The sequence below is a fragment of the Myzus persicae genome, unplaced genomic scaffold, assembly GCF_001856785.1.
Source record: "Myzus persicae strain clone G006 unplaced genomic scaffold, MPER_G0061.0, whole genome shotgun sequence".
NCBI lineage: Eukaryota > Metazoa > Arthropoda > Insecta > Hemiptera > Aphididae > Myzus > Myzus persicae.
This window is the reverse complement of record NW_019101257.1, coordinates 290930-309556: the sequence shown is the minus strand read 5'-3', so window position 1 is coordinate 309556 and position 18627 is coordinate 290930. Positions and strand designations below refer to the sequence as shown.

Sequence of the window (18627 nt, the reverse complement as noted above, 5' to 3'; positions counted from 1 at the left end):
ACAATTTTAAATTTCTGTACCTTAGACATACAACTAAAATTTACAACAAAAAACCTGATTTTAATAGCCAAAAATAGTGTTTTGGAAATGGGTCAGTTTCATAGATATAAGCCTAAGCTAAGGTTATGAGAAGTACTCAAAGAAGAAATCTTTTTCAGAATAACTAATCATCAATAATGAGTTTTGAGTGCAGGAATTTTATCCTACAAAAAGAAGAAATGTCACATAAACATTAATCAATCATTGTGTAAGTTTAAAACTATTAAATAATTAATCTTGCATATTTTCATCTTAGTTGTTTACTTTGTAGAAATATGGATCTAAAAATGTGTAGAATAAATTTGTGTGCAGTAATATATATTATACAGTTTAACATTTGAAACGAAGATCATTTAATCAAATTTGGGTTTATGTATTAAAAACTAAAAACGGTCTATACATAGTAAAATTAATTTAATCTAAAATATTAAAAAAATCCGCATATATATTGAAATGAAAAGCTTAATACTTTGAAAGATGTGTTTTTTGGATGGCTAGGGGTACCAAAATCCACAATACATTCCTTATACATTTAAATTAAAAACATTATTTTCTAGGTTTTATCAAAACCTGGAGTATAAAAAAATAAAAATAAATTTATAATTTATAATTAACAAAGTTATATACTAATTTGAAAACATATCATTACTATGTATTATTGAGCACATACACTTTTAAAATTAAATAATTTAATTTGAAAAAAAACTTGCTATTTTTGTACACGGTTAATCAATAAGCATAAAATTAGTATGAGTTTAAAAACTAAGTTATATTACAGTTTTCTAAGTTTACTTACATTTCATTGTAATTTCAGTATATTGTACAGTTTATAATAAAACTAAAATTATTAGGTAGCTAATGATAATATTTATTATGTTATTAAATGTTAAGAATATGACTAACTTCAATTAAATAAAATAGATATGTAAAATTCAAAAAAAAAAAATTTGTTTCTTCTTGTGGATTTTTACCTAACACATAACAATTACACTTTATATTATATATAAACTAAAACTAGTAAAATGTTCTTATTAATTTAAATTACATTTTTTTGTATAATATTCTATGCTTCTAGTAGTTCTATATTTTAAACAAATATTTAAAGCTGCCCGTCCATCTTCAGTTCTATAGTCTGTAATATGGTCAGATACAAATAGTGTAATAATATTTGCCATAAGATTGATTTTAGAAATTTTCTTCATCAGCTTATTCTTTCTCCTGTACAATTCAAAACACTATTTTTAATACCCAAATCTACTAAATTTAATTCAACAAGAATAAATTTGCTTTGCACATGTAAAATCACACTATAAATTTTGAATTATCAGGATTGGAAATAAACTATAAGGGCCATAGTAGATAAATAATTTGGTTGAAACTATATTCACATGGGCAAGTTGTAATATTAACATAAGTCTTTTCATGAAAAAATGGAATATAGGTAACACAAAATATTTATAGTTTTTTAACAACATGCATAATAAATTAAATAAATTATGTACCTGTATATGTGATAACAATAAATAATGGGGCACCTGGATGATGCACATATTAACTTAAAAGTAAGTAACTTATCAACTAATAAACTCACTGTATATAAATATAAATATTAATTACAAAAAACTATTTCAATTTTAACTAAGACTAGTAATATTAATCTTCAATCTATCAAACTCACTTGTTGGTATGGGTTTCATTTAGTAGAGTGATGTTTGATACATCAACACTATTCAAAACATTCGCATATACCTTGAATGAATTTACGTATGAAATAAAGCTATTATAAGGATTCACAGAAATATTTCTTATATCTTTATTAGTTTCGATTAAGCTCCGTAAGTGATCTTTAAGAAGTCTGAAAACAAATTAAATATATATAAATAATGATTCAAGCAAAATAAAATAATGAAATTAATAAGTATTACTTTAAAAAATAATGGTCTTTGTCATTGTAATTTAAATTGGTTTTTAGACGAGTTGCATACATGTTCATGGAATAAATACCATAAGTACATGCATATTCTAAAAGGTGAAGTTCCAGCATGATAAAAGATTGAAGATCATTGGATGCATATTGATATTCTGTTTGAATATCTTTAGACGGATATGCGGTTTGAGAGTTAAGGTCTGATAAACATAATGTACAGTAATAAGTATTTTGTATTTATATAGAATTAAACATTGCTCAATAACATAAATAGAAACAATGTAGCCAAAGATGTACCATTCTTAATCAAATGAATCATGTTAATGATAAATACAAAATAGATCATATACTTACCAATATCATATTTAGCACGCAAGAAGAAATATCTAGATTTCAGTAAATCAAGTAAATCAACTGCTATATCAATGTCTTCGGTTACTTTTTCCAATTCTGAACTCATAATGCTTTTAGAGATTTAAAATCTACAAAACAAAATAATTTACTCACAAAACTATTACAGTCTTAGAAAATTTAAGTAAAATCATTGATCAATTTACAACAGAAAAATAAGACACAGTGCCCATCAACAATTATATGACACAATCACACAAACTAAGAATATTATAATTAATTATAATTTATAATCATTATTAGGTAGTACTTACACGTTACACAGTTAACCGTTTCCTCGGAGAAAAAAGTAGAATAATTGATTCTATTAATAAGCAATCTTAATATATAAATAGGCATATAAAATATTAAACACTTTACAGTAGTTGCAGTTGTAATTGTAAATATTGTAATAAGTCTTGTCGGTTTTTTTCAAAGACAAAGTATGCGATAAGAAATTTTGAATTTTGGCACGATGTACCAACCTATGAAATTGAAAAAAACGTATAAAATAAGATAATGCAATCGATGAAATTGATTCAAAAATCGTGGTTTGGTATAATGTAAATTGTAAAATAATTTGTAAAGCAGACTCAACTTAGCCGAGGATAACATTCTATAGTCCGCCAAATAATTAACCTTAGAAAAGGGGGATTCATTTATTTTGAAAAAGAGATGTTTATAATACTTCCAGAACACTCGGACAGTCAATACAGGGTACAAAAACTCTCAAGAATTTGAAAAAATAGTTTATTTAATAATTCCAAACATCAGAATTTGAATAAATTCATTAAAAAGTAGCACAAATTTTTATGATCCTGCTTGGTGAATCATCCTGTAAGGCTGTATAGCTTATATAAGAATATATATAAGTATCTGAAATATATATTATAATATTCATTTGAGTGAACCATTGTTCTTTATGCAATATTCAACTAGGTAGGCATATATTAAGTATCTCAATATCTTCATGGAATCATAGATAAATATAAATATTATAAACTAAAAGGTTACTTCACTTTCAGTGATATTAACACGTTTTTCTCTTATCAGTGAATAATTGAATGGTTTGTTTATTGCACCCATAGTCATGATTGTACCGGGCCAATATACTGTGATTAGGACTTGGGTTATTTACCTTCAGTTATCACTTAAGTGTATGTTATAATTGTTGTTCCATACGGTATTAACTATTAAGCAATGAGCATGCTATTTAGACATAAGTATTTAATATTTATAGTAGGTAGTTTCAACATAAATGTTTAGTATTAGGATACACCTTGGTACCTATTTCCTAAATAGTTCATTGGTAAATACTATTAAACATTTATAATTGATGTTCCAGTGACTTGTGAAGTGTGTTTTTACTGATAAGGACCTCGGATCTGCAGACTACAGCCTACATGGCTATTTAGTTACATTACTTCATACTTAATCTGACGGTATTATTTGCTACAATCGAGTTTTTACACCGGCGTCCGGCTGGTATAGTGGTGCTCCTCGATGTGACCACTGACCGTGTTCTTAAAAGTTTCAATCATTGAATCATACATTATTCGGTTATTAAGCGTTGGCTGAGGCCTGTATATTTTAAATTGAAGTAGCACTTATTCATCTAAGATGAGTCGTGGAGGGAAATCAAAAAATGCATACCTGCCTGGAGATTTGGTGGCATTGGGTTCAAAAGCTAGTCGTGTTGAACCAAATCCACAAGAGAAACGTGGTAGTAATATTTTATTACATAGAAAGTTAATGGAATCAACACTATCTGGTAAGTTGTTTAGATTGTCCTGGTGATTGACGTTGGTCATGGTTATCAATATTAGTATTTGTTAAAATTAAAGTATCGCAGACTTTTAGCCCCTGCCGTTTCGTCTCTGTCTAAAAAACTAGCCCCTGTCTATTTTTAAGATAGAACATTTGGTCCCCGGGAAGTTACCTGATGTTCTTAGCCTATAAGAAGTTTGGTCCCTCTGTATTTTAAATTAATAAATTTAAATCACTATTTTTTTAATTTTAAATTTAAATTTAAATTAAAACATACAATTTTTTATAATTTGACATAAAAATAGTAAATTAATTTAAATTCACAATAACCGTATATTTTGTAAGCAGAACACACCAAAATCAGTGTGTGATTACAGACAAACTAAAAATAATCATTTAATAGAATTAATTAAATATAGAGAATGATATATTAAAATACTATAAAATATATATATTACCTACAATACAATTTTTATCAGTCACATTTAATTTTTTAATAATATAAGTAAACTCAATAAAAATATAACACATTTACAAATGTACAACTATCAAACATTTGTTGATTGGTGAATATTGTGTTTGGATAACATTAAAGTGTATTTTCTAAGAAAAATTATTTTTAAGAAACACTATAAATATCTTTATAACTTTATCGATAGATATTTATTTTAATTAAAAGTCTTCTTGTCAGCAAATGGTATTGCTAGACTATTATTTATATTTTTTGAAAAATAATAAATGATTTTAATGTAATAAAAGTTATAATATTTATATAATATAATTATACTTAAAATATTAATATTATTATTATTTTGTGAAATTACCAATTTTGTATAAGCTTGCTTTCATTTCAGTATTTTATTCTTTGGATGTGGCCATCCTCACTTATTAATATAAGTTATTATACTGACATTTTACTTATTAATACAAAAAAATTGAAATTTTAAATTTAAAAAAAGCAATTTCAAATACCGAAGGACCCAACTTCCTATGGTTTAATAACATCATATAATCCCAGGGCTAAATGTCCTATCTCCAATAATAGACGGGGGCAAAACATCCATGGCCTCGTTTTTTTTTTTGTTGACAGAGGCAAAACATCCGTTTACCACCTTAATATATTTGGTTTCTATACTATGTGTAGAACACCATAAGTGATAGTAATTATTGCGTTTGTCCATAGAAAACAAAAATCTCATTATTTTGTTAAAGTTTATTAATTTAGTTATATTACTAGTATAGATTGTATATTCTCTAATAAAAAATTTTTAAAAAAAAAGTTATATTACTTAGAAAATACACAATAATTATGCATTAATTATAACATTTAAAATTAATATTATGATTTTACCATTTTAAATTTAGATAGAAAACGAACTGGACCCCCTATAGCTGCTATACCTAGTAAAAAGCCTAAACATGCAGGCTCTAGTCATAGTTCATTTGCTTGGGAACAGATGTGTATTGAAGTTGATTCTATCGACTTAATTGAATCACTAAGTTATTGTATTCAAAATCAGGAAAATCTAAAAGCTGTAAGTCTATAAATAAAATTTATACTATAGAATACAATGAATAATGTATGAAATATTTGATTAGTTTGTTTATTATCAAGATAGTAGACAAATCTTAAGTATTTATCATATATTTTGCTTGTTACGTGTGCAAGTAAGACTTTCGATAAAAGTCATAAACCCAATTATTATGCTTTTGTAAATGATAGTAGTTAACACCTTTTTTATTAAATAATGTATTAAATTATTGTACTTACTCCATTATATTTTAGGTTGGATTACTTTTTGGAGCTTTTAAAATCATGCACACACAGCGATTAAAACCAGATTTATTTTGGAGTTTATTAATTGCTGCTCGTCAGTTTCCTACATTATTTCATAATGAAGAAATTATAAATGCTTTGTGCTCCATCCTCACTTGTCATTCAGTTGCTTCAACTAAACAGCGTCAATATAACATAGTAGCTGCAATTACTTCTGTTAATTTATTAATAGTATCACATGATAAGTTATGTAACTGGCCAGAAGCATTTGTTAAGGTAGGTACTTAAGATATAATTAAACCACTTTTGTAAATAATACCATTATTTATTTATTTTAAGGTTTTTGTAGAAGACTCAATGGGTGAACGTTTGTGGGTAGATAATGAAGAATGTCGACATTTTGTTGAAAATATAAGAGTTAGCTTCAATACACGTCCTTCACCTTTTATTCCTTTGGATTTTTTGGATACAATGAATACACCAGAAACAGCAGTATTTTCAGCAGAAACTTATGAAGTTTCTGTTGTGCCAAGATATGGAGCTAATCAATCAGTAATTGAAAATATAATTTTAGACATCGCCAAAGAATATTTAATCAGAAGACAATCAACTGAAGGAATATCCAGAAGCTTGTTAAAATTATTATCTATTGCTGCTGGAATTTTGGAGGTCAGTTATTACAATTGATACTATTTTATGAATACTTAAAATTTAAATTTTAGATTCGGGTCATGGTTGCGGGTAAATTGGAAGTTTGGTTACAAAATGCTAAACTTGTACGGCCAGCCCAAGAATTACTTTTAGCAGTTTGTGTTAACTGTACTTCACGCACTCAAAGAGACTTTGATGTTATTTCAACTATCGTCAAAATGAGATTAAAAACAAAAGCCATGGGTAACTTTTATGTATCATGTATCAAGTAAGTAAATAAAAAATGTATAATTTTTAAATAATTAAAATTTGAGTAAAAAATTGTACAATAATGTCATTGAATATTAAATTTTTTAGAGAATTGATTTCAATAAATTCATGTAATTTGCCAGTTATATTAAAAAATGTAGTTTATAATGAAATGTCTACCTCGCGAAATACAAGTAATATGGCAATTTTTCAAGTTATTTTCAAAACTGAACCAGATCAAAGTGCATTACTTTTAGCTGACATTTTTCAGGTTTGTGAATTCTTAAAATACTTATTCAATATTCTTGTATACTAATAAATAATAATTTGAATTCATAATTAGGAATTATTGATATTGCGAGATGATTATTTGAGACCATTACGCGGACTTCTAAGAGAAATATCACGCCAAGTTCGGTCCGATTTCAACTTTTTAACTTTTTGTCAAGGTCTTATAGGTGCCAAAGAACCATTAAATCAGACTCCTGAAGTTAAGGATAGAGTTTTTGCTGGAATTATAGATCTTTTAACATTGTGTATATTTTTAACTGTGTACCCTTATTTGCGTTCAGAACGAAAAGACATTGTACAGGTAAAAAAATAAAAATAATTATTTTATAAAATAAATAACTAGTTGTTGTTTTTTTAGTTTGAAAAAATGCAACAAGTTATTTCAAAAATTCAAAACGATGGAGTTGTATGGCTCCAGGATAGTGTTTTAAGAACTTATCGACCTGCTCCTACTGATTTTGTTCATGCATTACATAAAGTATATATTTTATTTATTATTTATTGAATTTCTTACCTACTATTTTTATGTATATTGCATTTTTTTTATTAAAATGATAATGCTATAAGTTTTATTTAATGGTTTTAGATATTGTTAATGGAGGCATCTGAACAGTATTATAAATTAGAAAGTTGGCCTCCTGAGCAAGATAGAACAACAATATTTAGAATTGCTACTGAAGTACCATTGCTACAAGGTACAGTTATAACAATACTTATGATTGGTTTATCAAAAGAACACCCTTTGAACTCACCAGACGCCTTGGAGTTGGTAGATCAATTGGTAAAACGAGCTGCTTCGCTACAAGTGTATCAGAATTGTAATGCCATTAGAGGTAAATATCTATAGATATATGTTCTAAACACAATTTGATTTTAATTAACTAACCATACTATTTTTAGCTGACAAATGTGAATTGTTTGAAATTTTATTGGATTCATGTGCATATCATCATCCTGATAAAATTGAGTTACCATTAGGATATACACCTCCTCAATTAGCCATATCAAATTTATATTGGAAAACATGGTTAATAATGTTAATTTATTGTGCTCACATACCATTAGTTTTTGGAACTCTAGCCTGCCGAAAATATCCAATGTTAAGAATATTTATTGAGATGTGTATTACAAATAATTTTTCTTTTCCCACATTCCTGGAAGATCTTCAATTGCAGTCAGTCGAAAAACAAAAAATACTTGAATTTGAATCTTATTTGGCTGCCGCTTCTACAAAAGTCACAATAACTGAACAGACGAGTTTACTGTTAAGTCAACTTATGGGTATGGATCCTATTGGTCCACCTAGGCGTCCACCATCGTCTGTATTAGAACAACTAAGAGTTATGAATACAAACTTACATATTGGTCACTTGTTATGCCGATCAAGAGACCCTGATTTTCTTTTGGACATTATTCAACGCCAGGGAACTTCACAGTCAATGCCCTGGCTGGCTGATTTAGTAAATTCATCTGAAGGATCATTAAAGTAAATATAATTTATGATTTCTAAGAGTTGTAATTTGTTTGTTATTAAATTGTTACTTTTTAGTCATTTACCTGTTCAGTGTTTATGTGAATTTTTATTGAGTCCAAGTTGTCGACAACAAGGTAAATTTAATCAATTACTAAATCATTTGAGAAAGCTGTTAATGCATCCAGAAACTGATCCAATTATAAGTTGTGAAGTTTTGGAGTATTTTTTGAGACGCTTAAGTTCTCCAACAAGTAGGCAACACGCTATTTTAGTAAGTAAAAATTCAGATTGTATATTGTTAAATAACTACTACATTTTGAGGAAGATTATAAATTGTTGATCTACTTTTTTTTTCATGTTCTTATTTTTTCCTTAATTGTACTTTATTAAATTTCTTAAAATTAATATTGAATTTTGATTTTTAAAGGGCTTAAAATTACTATTAAATGAAACTGACGATAAAATTATTGATGTTGATAAAGTAATTGAATCAAAAACTGATGTTTCGTGGTTATTAACAAGTTTACCACAGCTTCCAAATTTTCCAGCTTTTAAGTCCCAAGTAAGTGTTTTAGTTAAACAATTTACAATTCAATTTTGAGCTCGATCAAGTGAATTTTTCAATGTTAAATATTTTTAGATTGTTATAGCTCTAAGACAAGCTTGTCAAGTAGAAAATGATCCACATTTAATAACAGCATACTTGACGTTTCTGGCAGAACGGACATCTGATGTGGACAAGGTAGATAGCTTAACTAATGAGCAGCTTACTGACATGGTGCTTGATATGGCACAATTAATTGTTGAACGGAGTACAGTTATGGCTGCAGTTCTACCTATATCAACAGATACAGTTACGGTGTTCAATATTGCACTAAATTCTTTAGTCAACATATTTTATACGTTTTTAAGCCGGGTTAGTTTATTTTTATCAAAGTATAACTTTTCATTTATGAATATATTGATTATTGATAATAGGCTAGAGAACCTTGTCGTCAAAATCATCCTTGGTCAGAGAATCAAGATCAAATTCTCGTAACATGGCCTGGTGGTCAAGAATGCACTTTACACATTCTGGTTGTACATGCTATGATTATACTGTTGACTTATGGTCCTCAGTGTATTCATGATCCATTGAAATTTGATAATTTGTTAGAAGCTTGGTTTCCAACAGACCGAAAACAAATGCCTAAAGTAAACCATAATTTACCATTTAAAATTGCTTAAATATTGTTAACTATGTTCAGCCCAGCGAGAAGACGAAACTCGTTAGCACATTTCAATGATCTACTCCTCCATCTAGAGGTGAAATTCTTCCACCATGCCAAAGCCTTTTTGCTTTGTCACTGTCTACAACAGTGTTTGATTCAAACAGGCTGATCAAGTGGTGGGAATGCTCAGAAATTGACGAGTTTTGGTTGCTGCCTAGTTGCGTTCTCTCGCTGGACGTAGTAAGTTATTCAACAAAATACAATTATGTGTTTTTTTTTTACAGGCTTATTTGGTTGATACATCAGAAGAAGCATTACTCATACCTGATTGGCTTAAGCTACGTATGATTAGGTCGAGGGTTCCTAGGCTTGTAGAAGAAGCATTGACCGATCTTGAACCACCTCAGTTAATATTATTTATTCAATCATTTGGGATACCAGTCGCTTCTATGAGGTAAGTTTATACAATAATATAGAATTTGGAACCGCTTAGAATTCTTTTGAGACATGGAAATTAAAATTGTAATTAGCAAACTATTGGACATTTTGGACAAAGCCGTGTGTATTGATCAAGAAGCCATTAAAGCTGCTGTTATGGATAAAGCTTATATGGTTCAACTTGTTCAAGTACAGCAGAGACGTGGAGCACAGGGAGGTCAAATATTCTCATCTGTTTTAACATCAAATGAAGAATCAACGATCATGGCAGTAGAAGACAAAAAACAACCGTCTGATAGATTAAACTTAAAAATAAAAGGTATTTAATTTTGTAAATAAATAAGAATTTTTAATCATATCATTTTTAAACCAATAATTGTATTGTTTTAGACGATCCTATTAGTTTATTAGAAAGACATAAAAATATAAATGTTGATTTAATCATAAAAAACCTTTTTACTTCTAAGATGGAGGGTGAAGAATTTTTATCATTGTTACAAGTATGCTAAATAGTTTTATAATTTTACATTGCATATATTTTAATAATTAATATTTGCAGTCACTATCGCAAGATCCAAAATCACTAGCTCAAAGGTTTATGCTTGCAATGTTAAAAAATATGTCAAAAAGTAAAGGATTTATGCGTTCTGTCGTAGCAAATGAAAATATAACATGCCATTTACTTAAAGTGTTGATGATGAAATGTGGTTTCAACAAAATATTATTGTCTATTGTTAAATTGATGCTGGTTCAATTGAATTTGAAGAAAAAACAAAATAATTTGCTTACAATTGTATTAAATTATAAAAACAAATATGGTTTGTTATTTTAATTTTTTCCATGAAATTTATGTTTTGTTTTAAAAAAAAATCCTTTTAAGCTAAACTGCATTTGGTTTATCTATAATTCTTCCAGTGTTTGATTGTCTAATTTAAAATTTTGGTTTAGTGGAGAAAAATAAAAAGACACCTCAAAAAAACAAAACAACAAATGATTCAGAATTGATGGAAGTAGATAATTTAATTAAAGGACAAAAACGTTCACTTTTTGTAGATCTGCCAAAAGAAATTGAATTAAAAATATCTGATTTAACAATTGATCAACAGGTAACATTACAATTTAAGTGTAGCATTTAAATTATAACTTAACATTGTTTTTTAGGTTAATATGTTGTTTTCAAAGACAACTAGTGAGAAATGGAATTCTGTAAGAAAATGCAGACCATACTTATTAACATTACTCAATCACCACATGAATTGGTCATCGTTGGAGTGTGTTTTAGATATTCTATTACAGCTAAACAATGTTGAAAAGTTAGTTACTAATTAATTTATATTTTGTTTTTAATAATATTAAAACTAATAAATATAGACAGTACACTTTTTTTTTAATATAAATTATAAAGATAAATATATTTTTTGACTAAACCTTTTAAATGCCACCCATTATATAATTGTTGAAAATGTATTCATTAATTATTTTTATTTTATTTTTTAGATTTGAACCTTCATCTGTTCTTGATTTAATATCTGCTATTACAACAAATCCAAAACTATGGCAAGGTAGAGAAATGAATGCTTCCAAAAGTAGATCAAATGAAGGGTTAATGTTATTGAACCATGATCAGGTGAACTATTAAAACTGAAATTATTTTATTTTGATAACAAAACTAACTTCTCTATTTCTATTGGCGGACTGCTTTTCTTCTACTGTTATGAATATATCAATTGCTTCTACTAATATACTCATTATTATACAAAATTCCTATAGATAATATCTAAATTTTAAATAATACAAAATGTTGATATTGGTAATTTAAAATTTAGTATAAATATTATTTCATTAGGTTTTTTTATTTTTGAATAAAAATAGTACTAAATATTTAATTACAATCATGTAGTTCTAATTTGAAGATATTTAATGTTTTTACTTTCTAAGCATTTAATTTTAATTTTTTAACTTGGTAATAGTTGAGTATTATAATTTAATTAAATTAGGTCAAAAATGTTTATTTATTTTATACTTTGTAAGTACTGACAAAATAGTTAATGGCATTTGTGTAATTGTTTGTACTTATACTATAAAAATTTAATATTTATTTTATTTTTAAGCTCACTGCTCTGTTATTGTACATGATTGAAGAGTGTAGAGTTAAACATGAAGATTCAAATATAACTTGGACAGAATTATCTGCATTCATGCTAACCAAATTATCAGTGATATTGAAAAACTGTTTGGCCAAAAATGACTGTGTCGAAATCTTTCACAATATTTATTTGAAATATATTAACAAGTAACTATTAAATAAACTATTGTAAATCTTCATCGCTGATTCATCAACCTTTTGTGATTTTTTCAGTTCGAACATTGCAGTGTTCAAACAAATTTTAAGTCTTGTATACACAAATGATCCAAATATCATAAGTAAATTACAATATTATGATATGGATGGCTTCTTGGATCCAATTATTATAAAAGGTATACATCAGCTTCGGCTTATGATTGATTCAATAATGTTTAAATCAAATTGTTTTTAATCTGACAGAAAGTGAAGGATGTGCTTTGGATTCAATTTCACACACTGTTGTGTCATCAATTGTGTCCACTAAAATTAAAAGGGACAAAGAATTGAATAAAAAAATATATGATTATGAAATACTCGCTAAGCGGTTATGTACCACTCACCCACTTTTGTTCTTAAGGTAATAAATTATAATTTATTTTATTTGACCTTGGATTTTTATTTATACATTTTTATTCCAGGGTATTTGAACTACTATCAGCCCCATTGCGTAGGTGTTGTTACCTCGAGTTTAGAGCAATGAAATCAGGTCATCTATTATTACTCAATAATATTCTCGATTTATTAGAAAGTTTAGAGCCAACAGTGTATTTGCCATTTTACACGGACTCTCTTCACAAACTTTTGGGAATTTTCTTGACCATTATTAGTGTAATTGTCTTAGTTAATTGTATAAAGTGTATAATTTTGCTTTACTTAGATGCAAATCAATTGAACATTTTTTCATTTTTAGAATAATTTAAACGTGAGCGCTGCAAGAAAAGAATTTAATACACTTTTATCAAAATTTGGTAACAGGGTACAGAGCTATATAGCTGCAAATTCACAAGATGCTATGGTGTTTATTAAATCCAATATTATGTGGTTTGGGTAAATATTATTTTATTAAAATATACTACGCATATAATCTACACATTTGATTAAAATAACTTTGTGAATTGTTTTCTTTCCAGTAATGTTATTGAGAGGTACAAAACTATTGGAAATTTGAATTTATTAATTAGTCAAAATGATCAAGTGATTGTCTTACAGCCACCAAATGAAACATCAAATGATTTGCCATATGATCACTTCTTTAGTTGTTTTAAGGATTCTGGTAATTTGAATCTCTAAGTTTTTATCAAATATTAACATTATTTATTAATTATTTGTATTAATTATTTTTAAGATTCTGCAACCAATTTATTATCTGACATGGAACGTTCTGCCTATCGTAGTAATCGAGCATTGGAGCCATTTTTAAATAAAGTCACCTCGTTGATCAGGAATCCTAGTTCACATTTACGTTTACCATCTCTTGGACTATTATTGCATTATTTACAATTTAATAATAGTAACTTGTCTACAAACTCTGTGTTGGTACCAGCAATATTGAGTGCACTGTTGTCCGATGATGATGAAGTTTCTAGCACAATAAGGAATCATATTGATTCATTATCTATGTCGAGAGGTAATTTATTTATAATTATAATTTTTTCCTCATTTTTTTTCATATCAATTTTTGGTCTTCTTTTTACTTTTATAAATTATTTTATCTACCTATATATCCCTCTTCATTTTTAGTTTTAGATTGATCATCATTAAAACTAATTATTACATAGTTTATAGGGAGTTATCCTACGAGCATGATCACCCCCATCTTTTCATTTAATAATGAATTTATTCAAATTCCTATTTTTAAATAAATTTCAAACCAAGACAATTTTTACATATCATTAATGTTAATAAATTAATATTAATTTTTAAAATTCTTGAATCACCATAACTGCCATATCTTTCAAATCCTTCAACATGGACCCATTAACCTTAATATTTCAAGTTAAATAACTTAAAAACTACTCATTAATATATATTATTATTCACTTACTAATTTGTAGTATAAAAAAGGGTTAAAATTTAAAAATGAATATGGTCATTAAGTATACTTAAAAATTGCAAAATGCAGTATTATTGAGGAAATAAATGGGAGAAGTGGTGCTTGTCGAGTGCTTACTGAATTACACCCTCTATGCATTTTCTTTTATAAAAAGTACTTTATATTTAGTGTTAAATTATTTTTAGAAATGGCATTGTCTCTGTTACTGGAAACATTCAATGTTGGCATATACAAAAGTTTGAACACGACCCCCATGATTACAAAAACAATTTCTACAATGAATCTTCAGTCTGGATATTAAAACTGTGTTGGAAAATGTGTATTACTATTATTCTTTGATTTTATGCGTTTTTAAGTTTTAACTGAGCTATCAAGAAATATGTTTTTTTGTTAGATACAATAATACATTAACACTTAGCCATTGATATAACAAGTATTGATTTAATAATAAATGTTTCAAACAGACAAAAGTTTACGACAATAAAAATAATTTTAAATGATAATACAATACCATTAAGGTTGGTAGGATTATTTTATATAAACGAATTAAAGTATTAAATCTCAATCAAGCGTTGTTAATTTTAATTTTTGTTTACATTGAAGCTTAACAAATGTATAATTTTTTTTTTCACTGTACAATAATTATTAGCTGTAACACAAACATTAAGTTATACTGTGAAAATATTTTTTTTGTATAATTATAATAATAATAATAATAGTAATATTATGTACAAATCCATTTTAATTATGTAATATTAAATGTTAGATTTTTAATCTACTTTCTTTGATGAATAATATGAAAAACATTTTATCATGTTCCTTTGATGGCATAGGGGTATGAGTGACAGATCCCTCCAGGTCCTCTCTTTTTAGTCTTTTTGACAGGTGTTTTTACATAAGTGTTTTCTATGCACTTATTACAGTGAGTGTAAAATAGTATGTGTTTTGTAATAGTTAATAAATCATTTTTTATTTATCATATTTTTATTTTACTTAGTAATGATTCAAAAAATTTATATTGGCCCGGACAATCAATTTGTTAACGCTGGACTTAAATGTTTTTTAGTTTGAAAACTGAATCATTCATTACAGAAGTGTTAATTATATTTTAGTTAATATTGTTTTATATTATGAGGAATAAAATAATTATGGTAAACTATAAATCAGTACTCAGTTGTAATAAGACAGTGTCGAACCCTAATGTGTATAAATTGTCTTTTTAATTTGTACATCCATAATAATTATATGTAATACCTAGTAATTATGGTCGTTTTTCTTGTCTTATAGGTCAAGCAAAATTAAAGATAATTGATTACAGCTAATGAATAATTTATTTAAAATGTATCAAATATCAAGTCCGATCACTCATATTTAAGTCTAAACAATAATTATCGAGATAAAAATGTTGATAAACATTGAAATTTTAAAATTTTAAAAACATGCAAATAAATGTAGATTTTCAATTTTGTATTAAATCCAATAAACGTTTCTAATTTGAATACAAGTCAGGAGGAGTTTAGGACACAAAACATTTGATATAAAGTTTTTTATCAATATTTATTATCTCTGCTAATTATACTACAAAAATGTACTAATAATAAAACTTAGACCGTATTTTGATTATAATATAGTTAATACTATAAATGGTTGATATGGTATTCAACTAATGAAACTATGAAGTAAAAATAAAGGTACTAACAACGTTTACAATTAAACAACACATTTCACATAGGTGGAAAACAAACATTCTGATAGGAAGGCTAAAAAAAAAAAAAATAATAGTAATAAGTATAATTATTAATTATTAATAGATATTCTATTCTATATCTTCTTATTAATATTATTGATGCTCTACAATTCAAACATTGTATCATACTACACATACTTTTAGTGTCTACAATAACTTTATAAGATTAATGATATCGTAACACAGTTTTAATTTAATAATCTATTATGTCATATTTTAGTTTTAAGCAGTAACAATGTTAAATTTCAATAAATTAAGTAAATTTTGTTACCAAAAAAATTGAAAATAAAAATATTGTAAGTGTTGACGCGGAAATCATAATATATTTCAAGATATTAATACATTGATTTTGATTGTCAAAGTAAAATAAAAAAAATTAACATAATTGACTTAAGTTAAGGGTTATAGGATAAGGTAACTTTATGTTACATAAATTATTATGAATAATACAGTATGTGTCTTGCAACAGTTGCAACTTAATAAGTACAACATCAAACAGCAAGTTTTGTGTTTTAGGCTCAATGTAAATATATTTTCTTACAGTGTAAATATATTCAAATTTCATAGATTAAAGATTTAATCCATCAGTCAATTTTGAAGTAAAACTTGAAGTTTATAAATGTATTATTTTTAGTATCAAGAATTTGAGAAGTGAAAAAGGTAACTTTAATTTATAGACTATTAATAAATAATATTTGAGTTAATTATTATGCAACCAGTTTAATAATACAATGCTTATCACAACACAATACATGGCCCCATAAAATTATATATACGTCATACTATTATAGAAAAAGTATGAATATTGGTTAAATTGATGATAATTGGTTTCTTTCATTAGTAAATATCTCATTGTTTAATCAACAATTATATTGTCTTGAATATGGAGTCGATTGGACCTTTATTAGAAAAGAAACATTTTAATCATGCTTGAAGTTAGACAGTTAATATATAATATAACCTACTAGGGATAAAGTTAATTGATATTAGTGAGAAATGGTATTATGTATATATTACAATAAGCAGTTAATATGACTTAGTTTGATTTTTAACCAATAAGAATTCATACTTTAAATACAACATATTACGACGTATAAATCATACTTAAATATCAATAAATGTTCCATCATAAACAAAGGAATTTAACTTTTAATCTGAATAAATGGAATGACAATTTCCCTTAAGATGATTAGGTATTAATTACACATTCAAAAATAATAATTATGATTTTTTTCTTTAACAGATATAACTTAAATATTAAGATAAATAATAATTAATATATTTTGCACCAATATTATATACTTAAATACTAGATTCATAGTATTTATGGTAATGAAACAGACACTTATTAATTGTTTATTGCTAAAATATTTTTGAATGGCACTTAAATTATGATTATTATTTATTAACATATTTTTGTAGATAATAATAGTTTTTGTATATTGTGTAATATAGTAGGTAACTTTATGGAGACTTCTTTAGTCCAACTAGTTTTATTATATTTTTTTTTTCCAATTTATTATGATTTGCATTATTTAGAGGTAAGATCTTGAAATCTTACACATATAGTTGTCATGAAACGCCTAAACACACCTTTAGCTCGATTCTGCCATTCATTAATTTTCTTTAAATTTGATTCAACTATAAAATTATAAATCAGATTAGTAAAATATCGTTCAATAGTATTATGACATCTAAATTTCGATCTTACATAAATGAGATCCTCCATTGCATTTGGTCTGAAAATAAAATAAATTTAAATTTAATATATAATAAAATAAAATTGACTAACAGCAAATTTTAACTTAAAATACTTTCATTTTAGATGTTTATTAATTATAAATAACAAATTTCAAATTTAGATCTGTGAGCATCTTGCCCCATTTCTCAAAAATCTATGAAAAACTTTAAACCTATCCTCTTAGGATTTCGATATTGATTGAACCATAGCACAATACAACAAGTTATAAATGCCGTTTCCACTTAACTAAAAAGAAAACGATGTTGCAAATGTGCTTTTTTTTTATTTATATCGATCATTTGATAGAGTTTGGCATGGAGGCTTATTTTTTAAAATTCAATGCTTTCTTTTCACCGTTTTCTAGATAAAACCTTATTTGAAAAACTCCATCCACAAATTTATCATGGCTCAGCTTTTTTGGATATTTTTTCAATGAATGTTAAGTTCCAAAAGGTGGTAAAATAAAAATAATTTTACAAATCACTACTACAACATATTTGGACTTTAGGTCTACAACTAAAAAAAAATCTGTTCTCAATAAAATACTAACATTTTAAAATAGCTTATATTTCACTTATTGTTTATAACTTTACAAATATAAATTAGAATGACCTCCATATCACAACAATTCACAAATAACTTTTTAAAATTGATTTCAAAACTTGAAAGCCATGATAATCAACGTAAAACAAATTTACACATCCAAACCCTTTTGTGAAAGCCTGGTGTGAGGTTAAAGAGGAGATA

The 18627-nt window shown here is 26.4% G+C and overlaps 2 protein-coding genes across 3 annotated transcripts; one reads left to right on the top strand and one right to left on the bottom strand.

Moving 5' to 3' along the window:
- Positions 1-391: 391 nt before the first annotated feature.
- LOC111028438 lies at positions 392-3376 on the bottom strand. Of its 2 annotated transcripts, XM_022307084.1 has the most exons (6): positions 2955-3376; positions 2632-2841; positions 2321-2448; positions 1965-2166; positions 1718-1894; positions 1071-1257 (listed from the first exon to the last, which is right to left on the bottom strand). In XM_022307084.1, the coding sequence occupies exons 3-6, from the start codon at positions 2424-2426 to the stop codon at positions 1071-1073; spliced, it is 672 nt and encodes a 223-aa protein (XP_022162776.1). In that variant the 5' UTR covers positions 2427-2448; positions 2632-2841; positions 2955-3376. The 2 variants fall into 2 exon arrangements, with proteins under 2 accessions (XP_022162777.1, XP_022162776.1); XM_022307085.1 differs by having other exon boundaries at positions 392-1257; positions 2632-3375.
- Positions 3377-3503: 127 nt separating this feature from the next.
- On the top strand, positions 3504-16338 carry LOC111028437 (integrator complex subunit 1). Its single transcript, XM_022307083.1, has 29 exons — positions 3504-4127; positions 5489-5658; positions 5910-6176; positions 6240-6569; positions 6623-6819; positions 6909-7071; positions 7144-7392; positions 7450-7569; positions 7678-7924; positions 7992-8577; positions 8641-8836; positions 8993-9127; positions 9206-9481; positions 9544-9759; positions 10061-10230; positions 10307-10533; positions 10605-10714; positions 10774-11032; positions 11163-11320; positions 11376-11527; positions 11712-11841; positions 12326-12507; positions 12574-12692; positions 12760-12916; positions 12978-13167; positions 13250-13386; positions 13470-13612; positions 13685-13966; positions 14578-16338. The coding sequence occupies exons 1-29, from the start codon at positions 3977-3979 to the stop codon at positions 14691-14693; spliced, it is 5835 nt and encodes a 1944-aa protein (XP_022162775.1). The 5' UTR covers positions 3504-3976; the 3' UTR covers positions 14694-16338.
- Positions 16339-18627: the final 2289 nt, after the last annotated feature.

Bases quoted from the DNA above. Each gene is read 5' to 3' on its own strand.
- LOC111028437 (XM_022307083.1), top strand. From the start codon at position 3,977: ATGAGTCGTGGAGGGAAATCAAAAAATGCATACCTGCCTGGAGATTTG. The intron at 7,570-7,677 runs GTATATATTTTA...TAATGGTTTTAG, and splicing joins TTGTTCATGCATTACATAAA to ATATTGTTAATGGAGGCATC. The intron at 13,613-13,684 runs GTAATTTGAATC...ATTATTTTTAAG, and splicing joins TAGTTGTTTTAAGGATTCTG to ATTCTGCAACCAATTTATTA.
- LOC111028438 (XM_022307084.1), bottom strand. From the start codon at position 2,426: ATGAGTTCAGAATTGGAAAAAGTAACCGAAGACATTGATATAGCAGTT. The intron at 1,895-1,964 runs GTAATACTTATT...ATTTGTTTTCAG, and splicing joins AAAGACCATTATTTTTTAAA to ACTTCTTAAAGATCACTTAC. The intron at 1,258-1,717 runs GTGAGTTTGATA...TGAATTGTACAG, and splicing joins AATGAAACCCATACCAACAA to GAGAAAGAATAAGCTGATGA.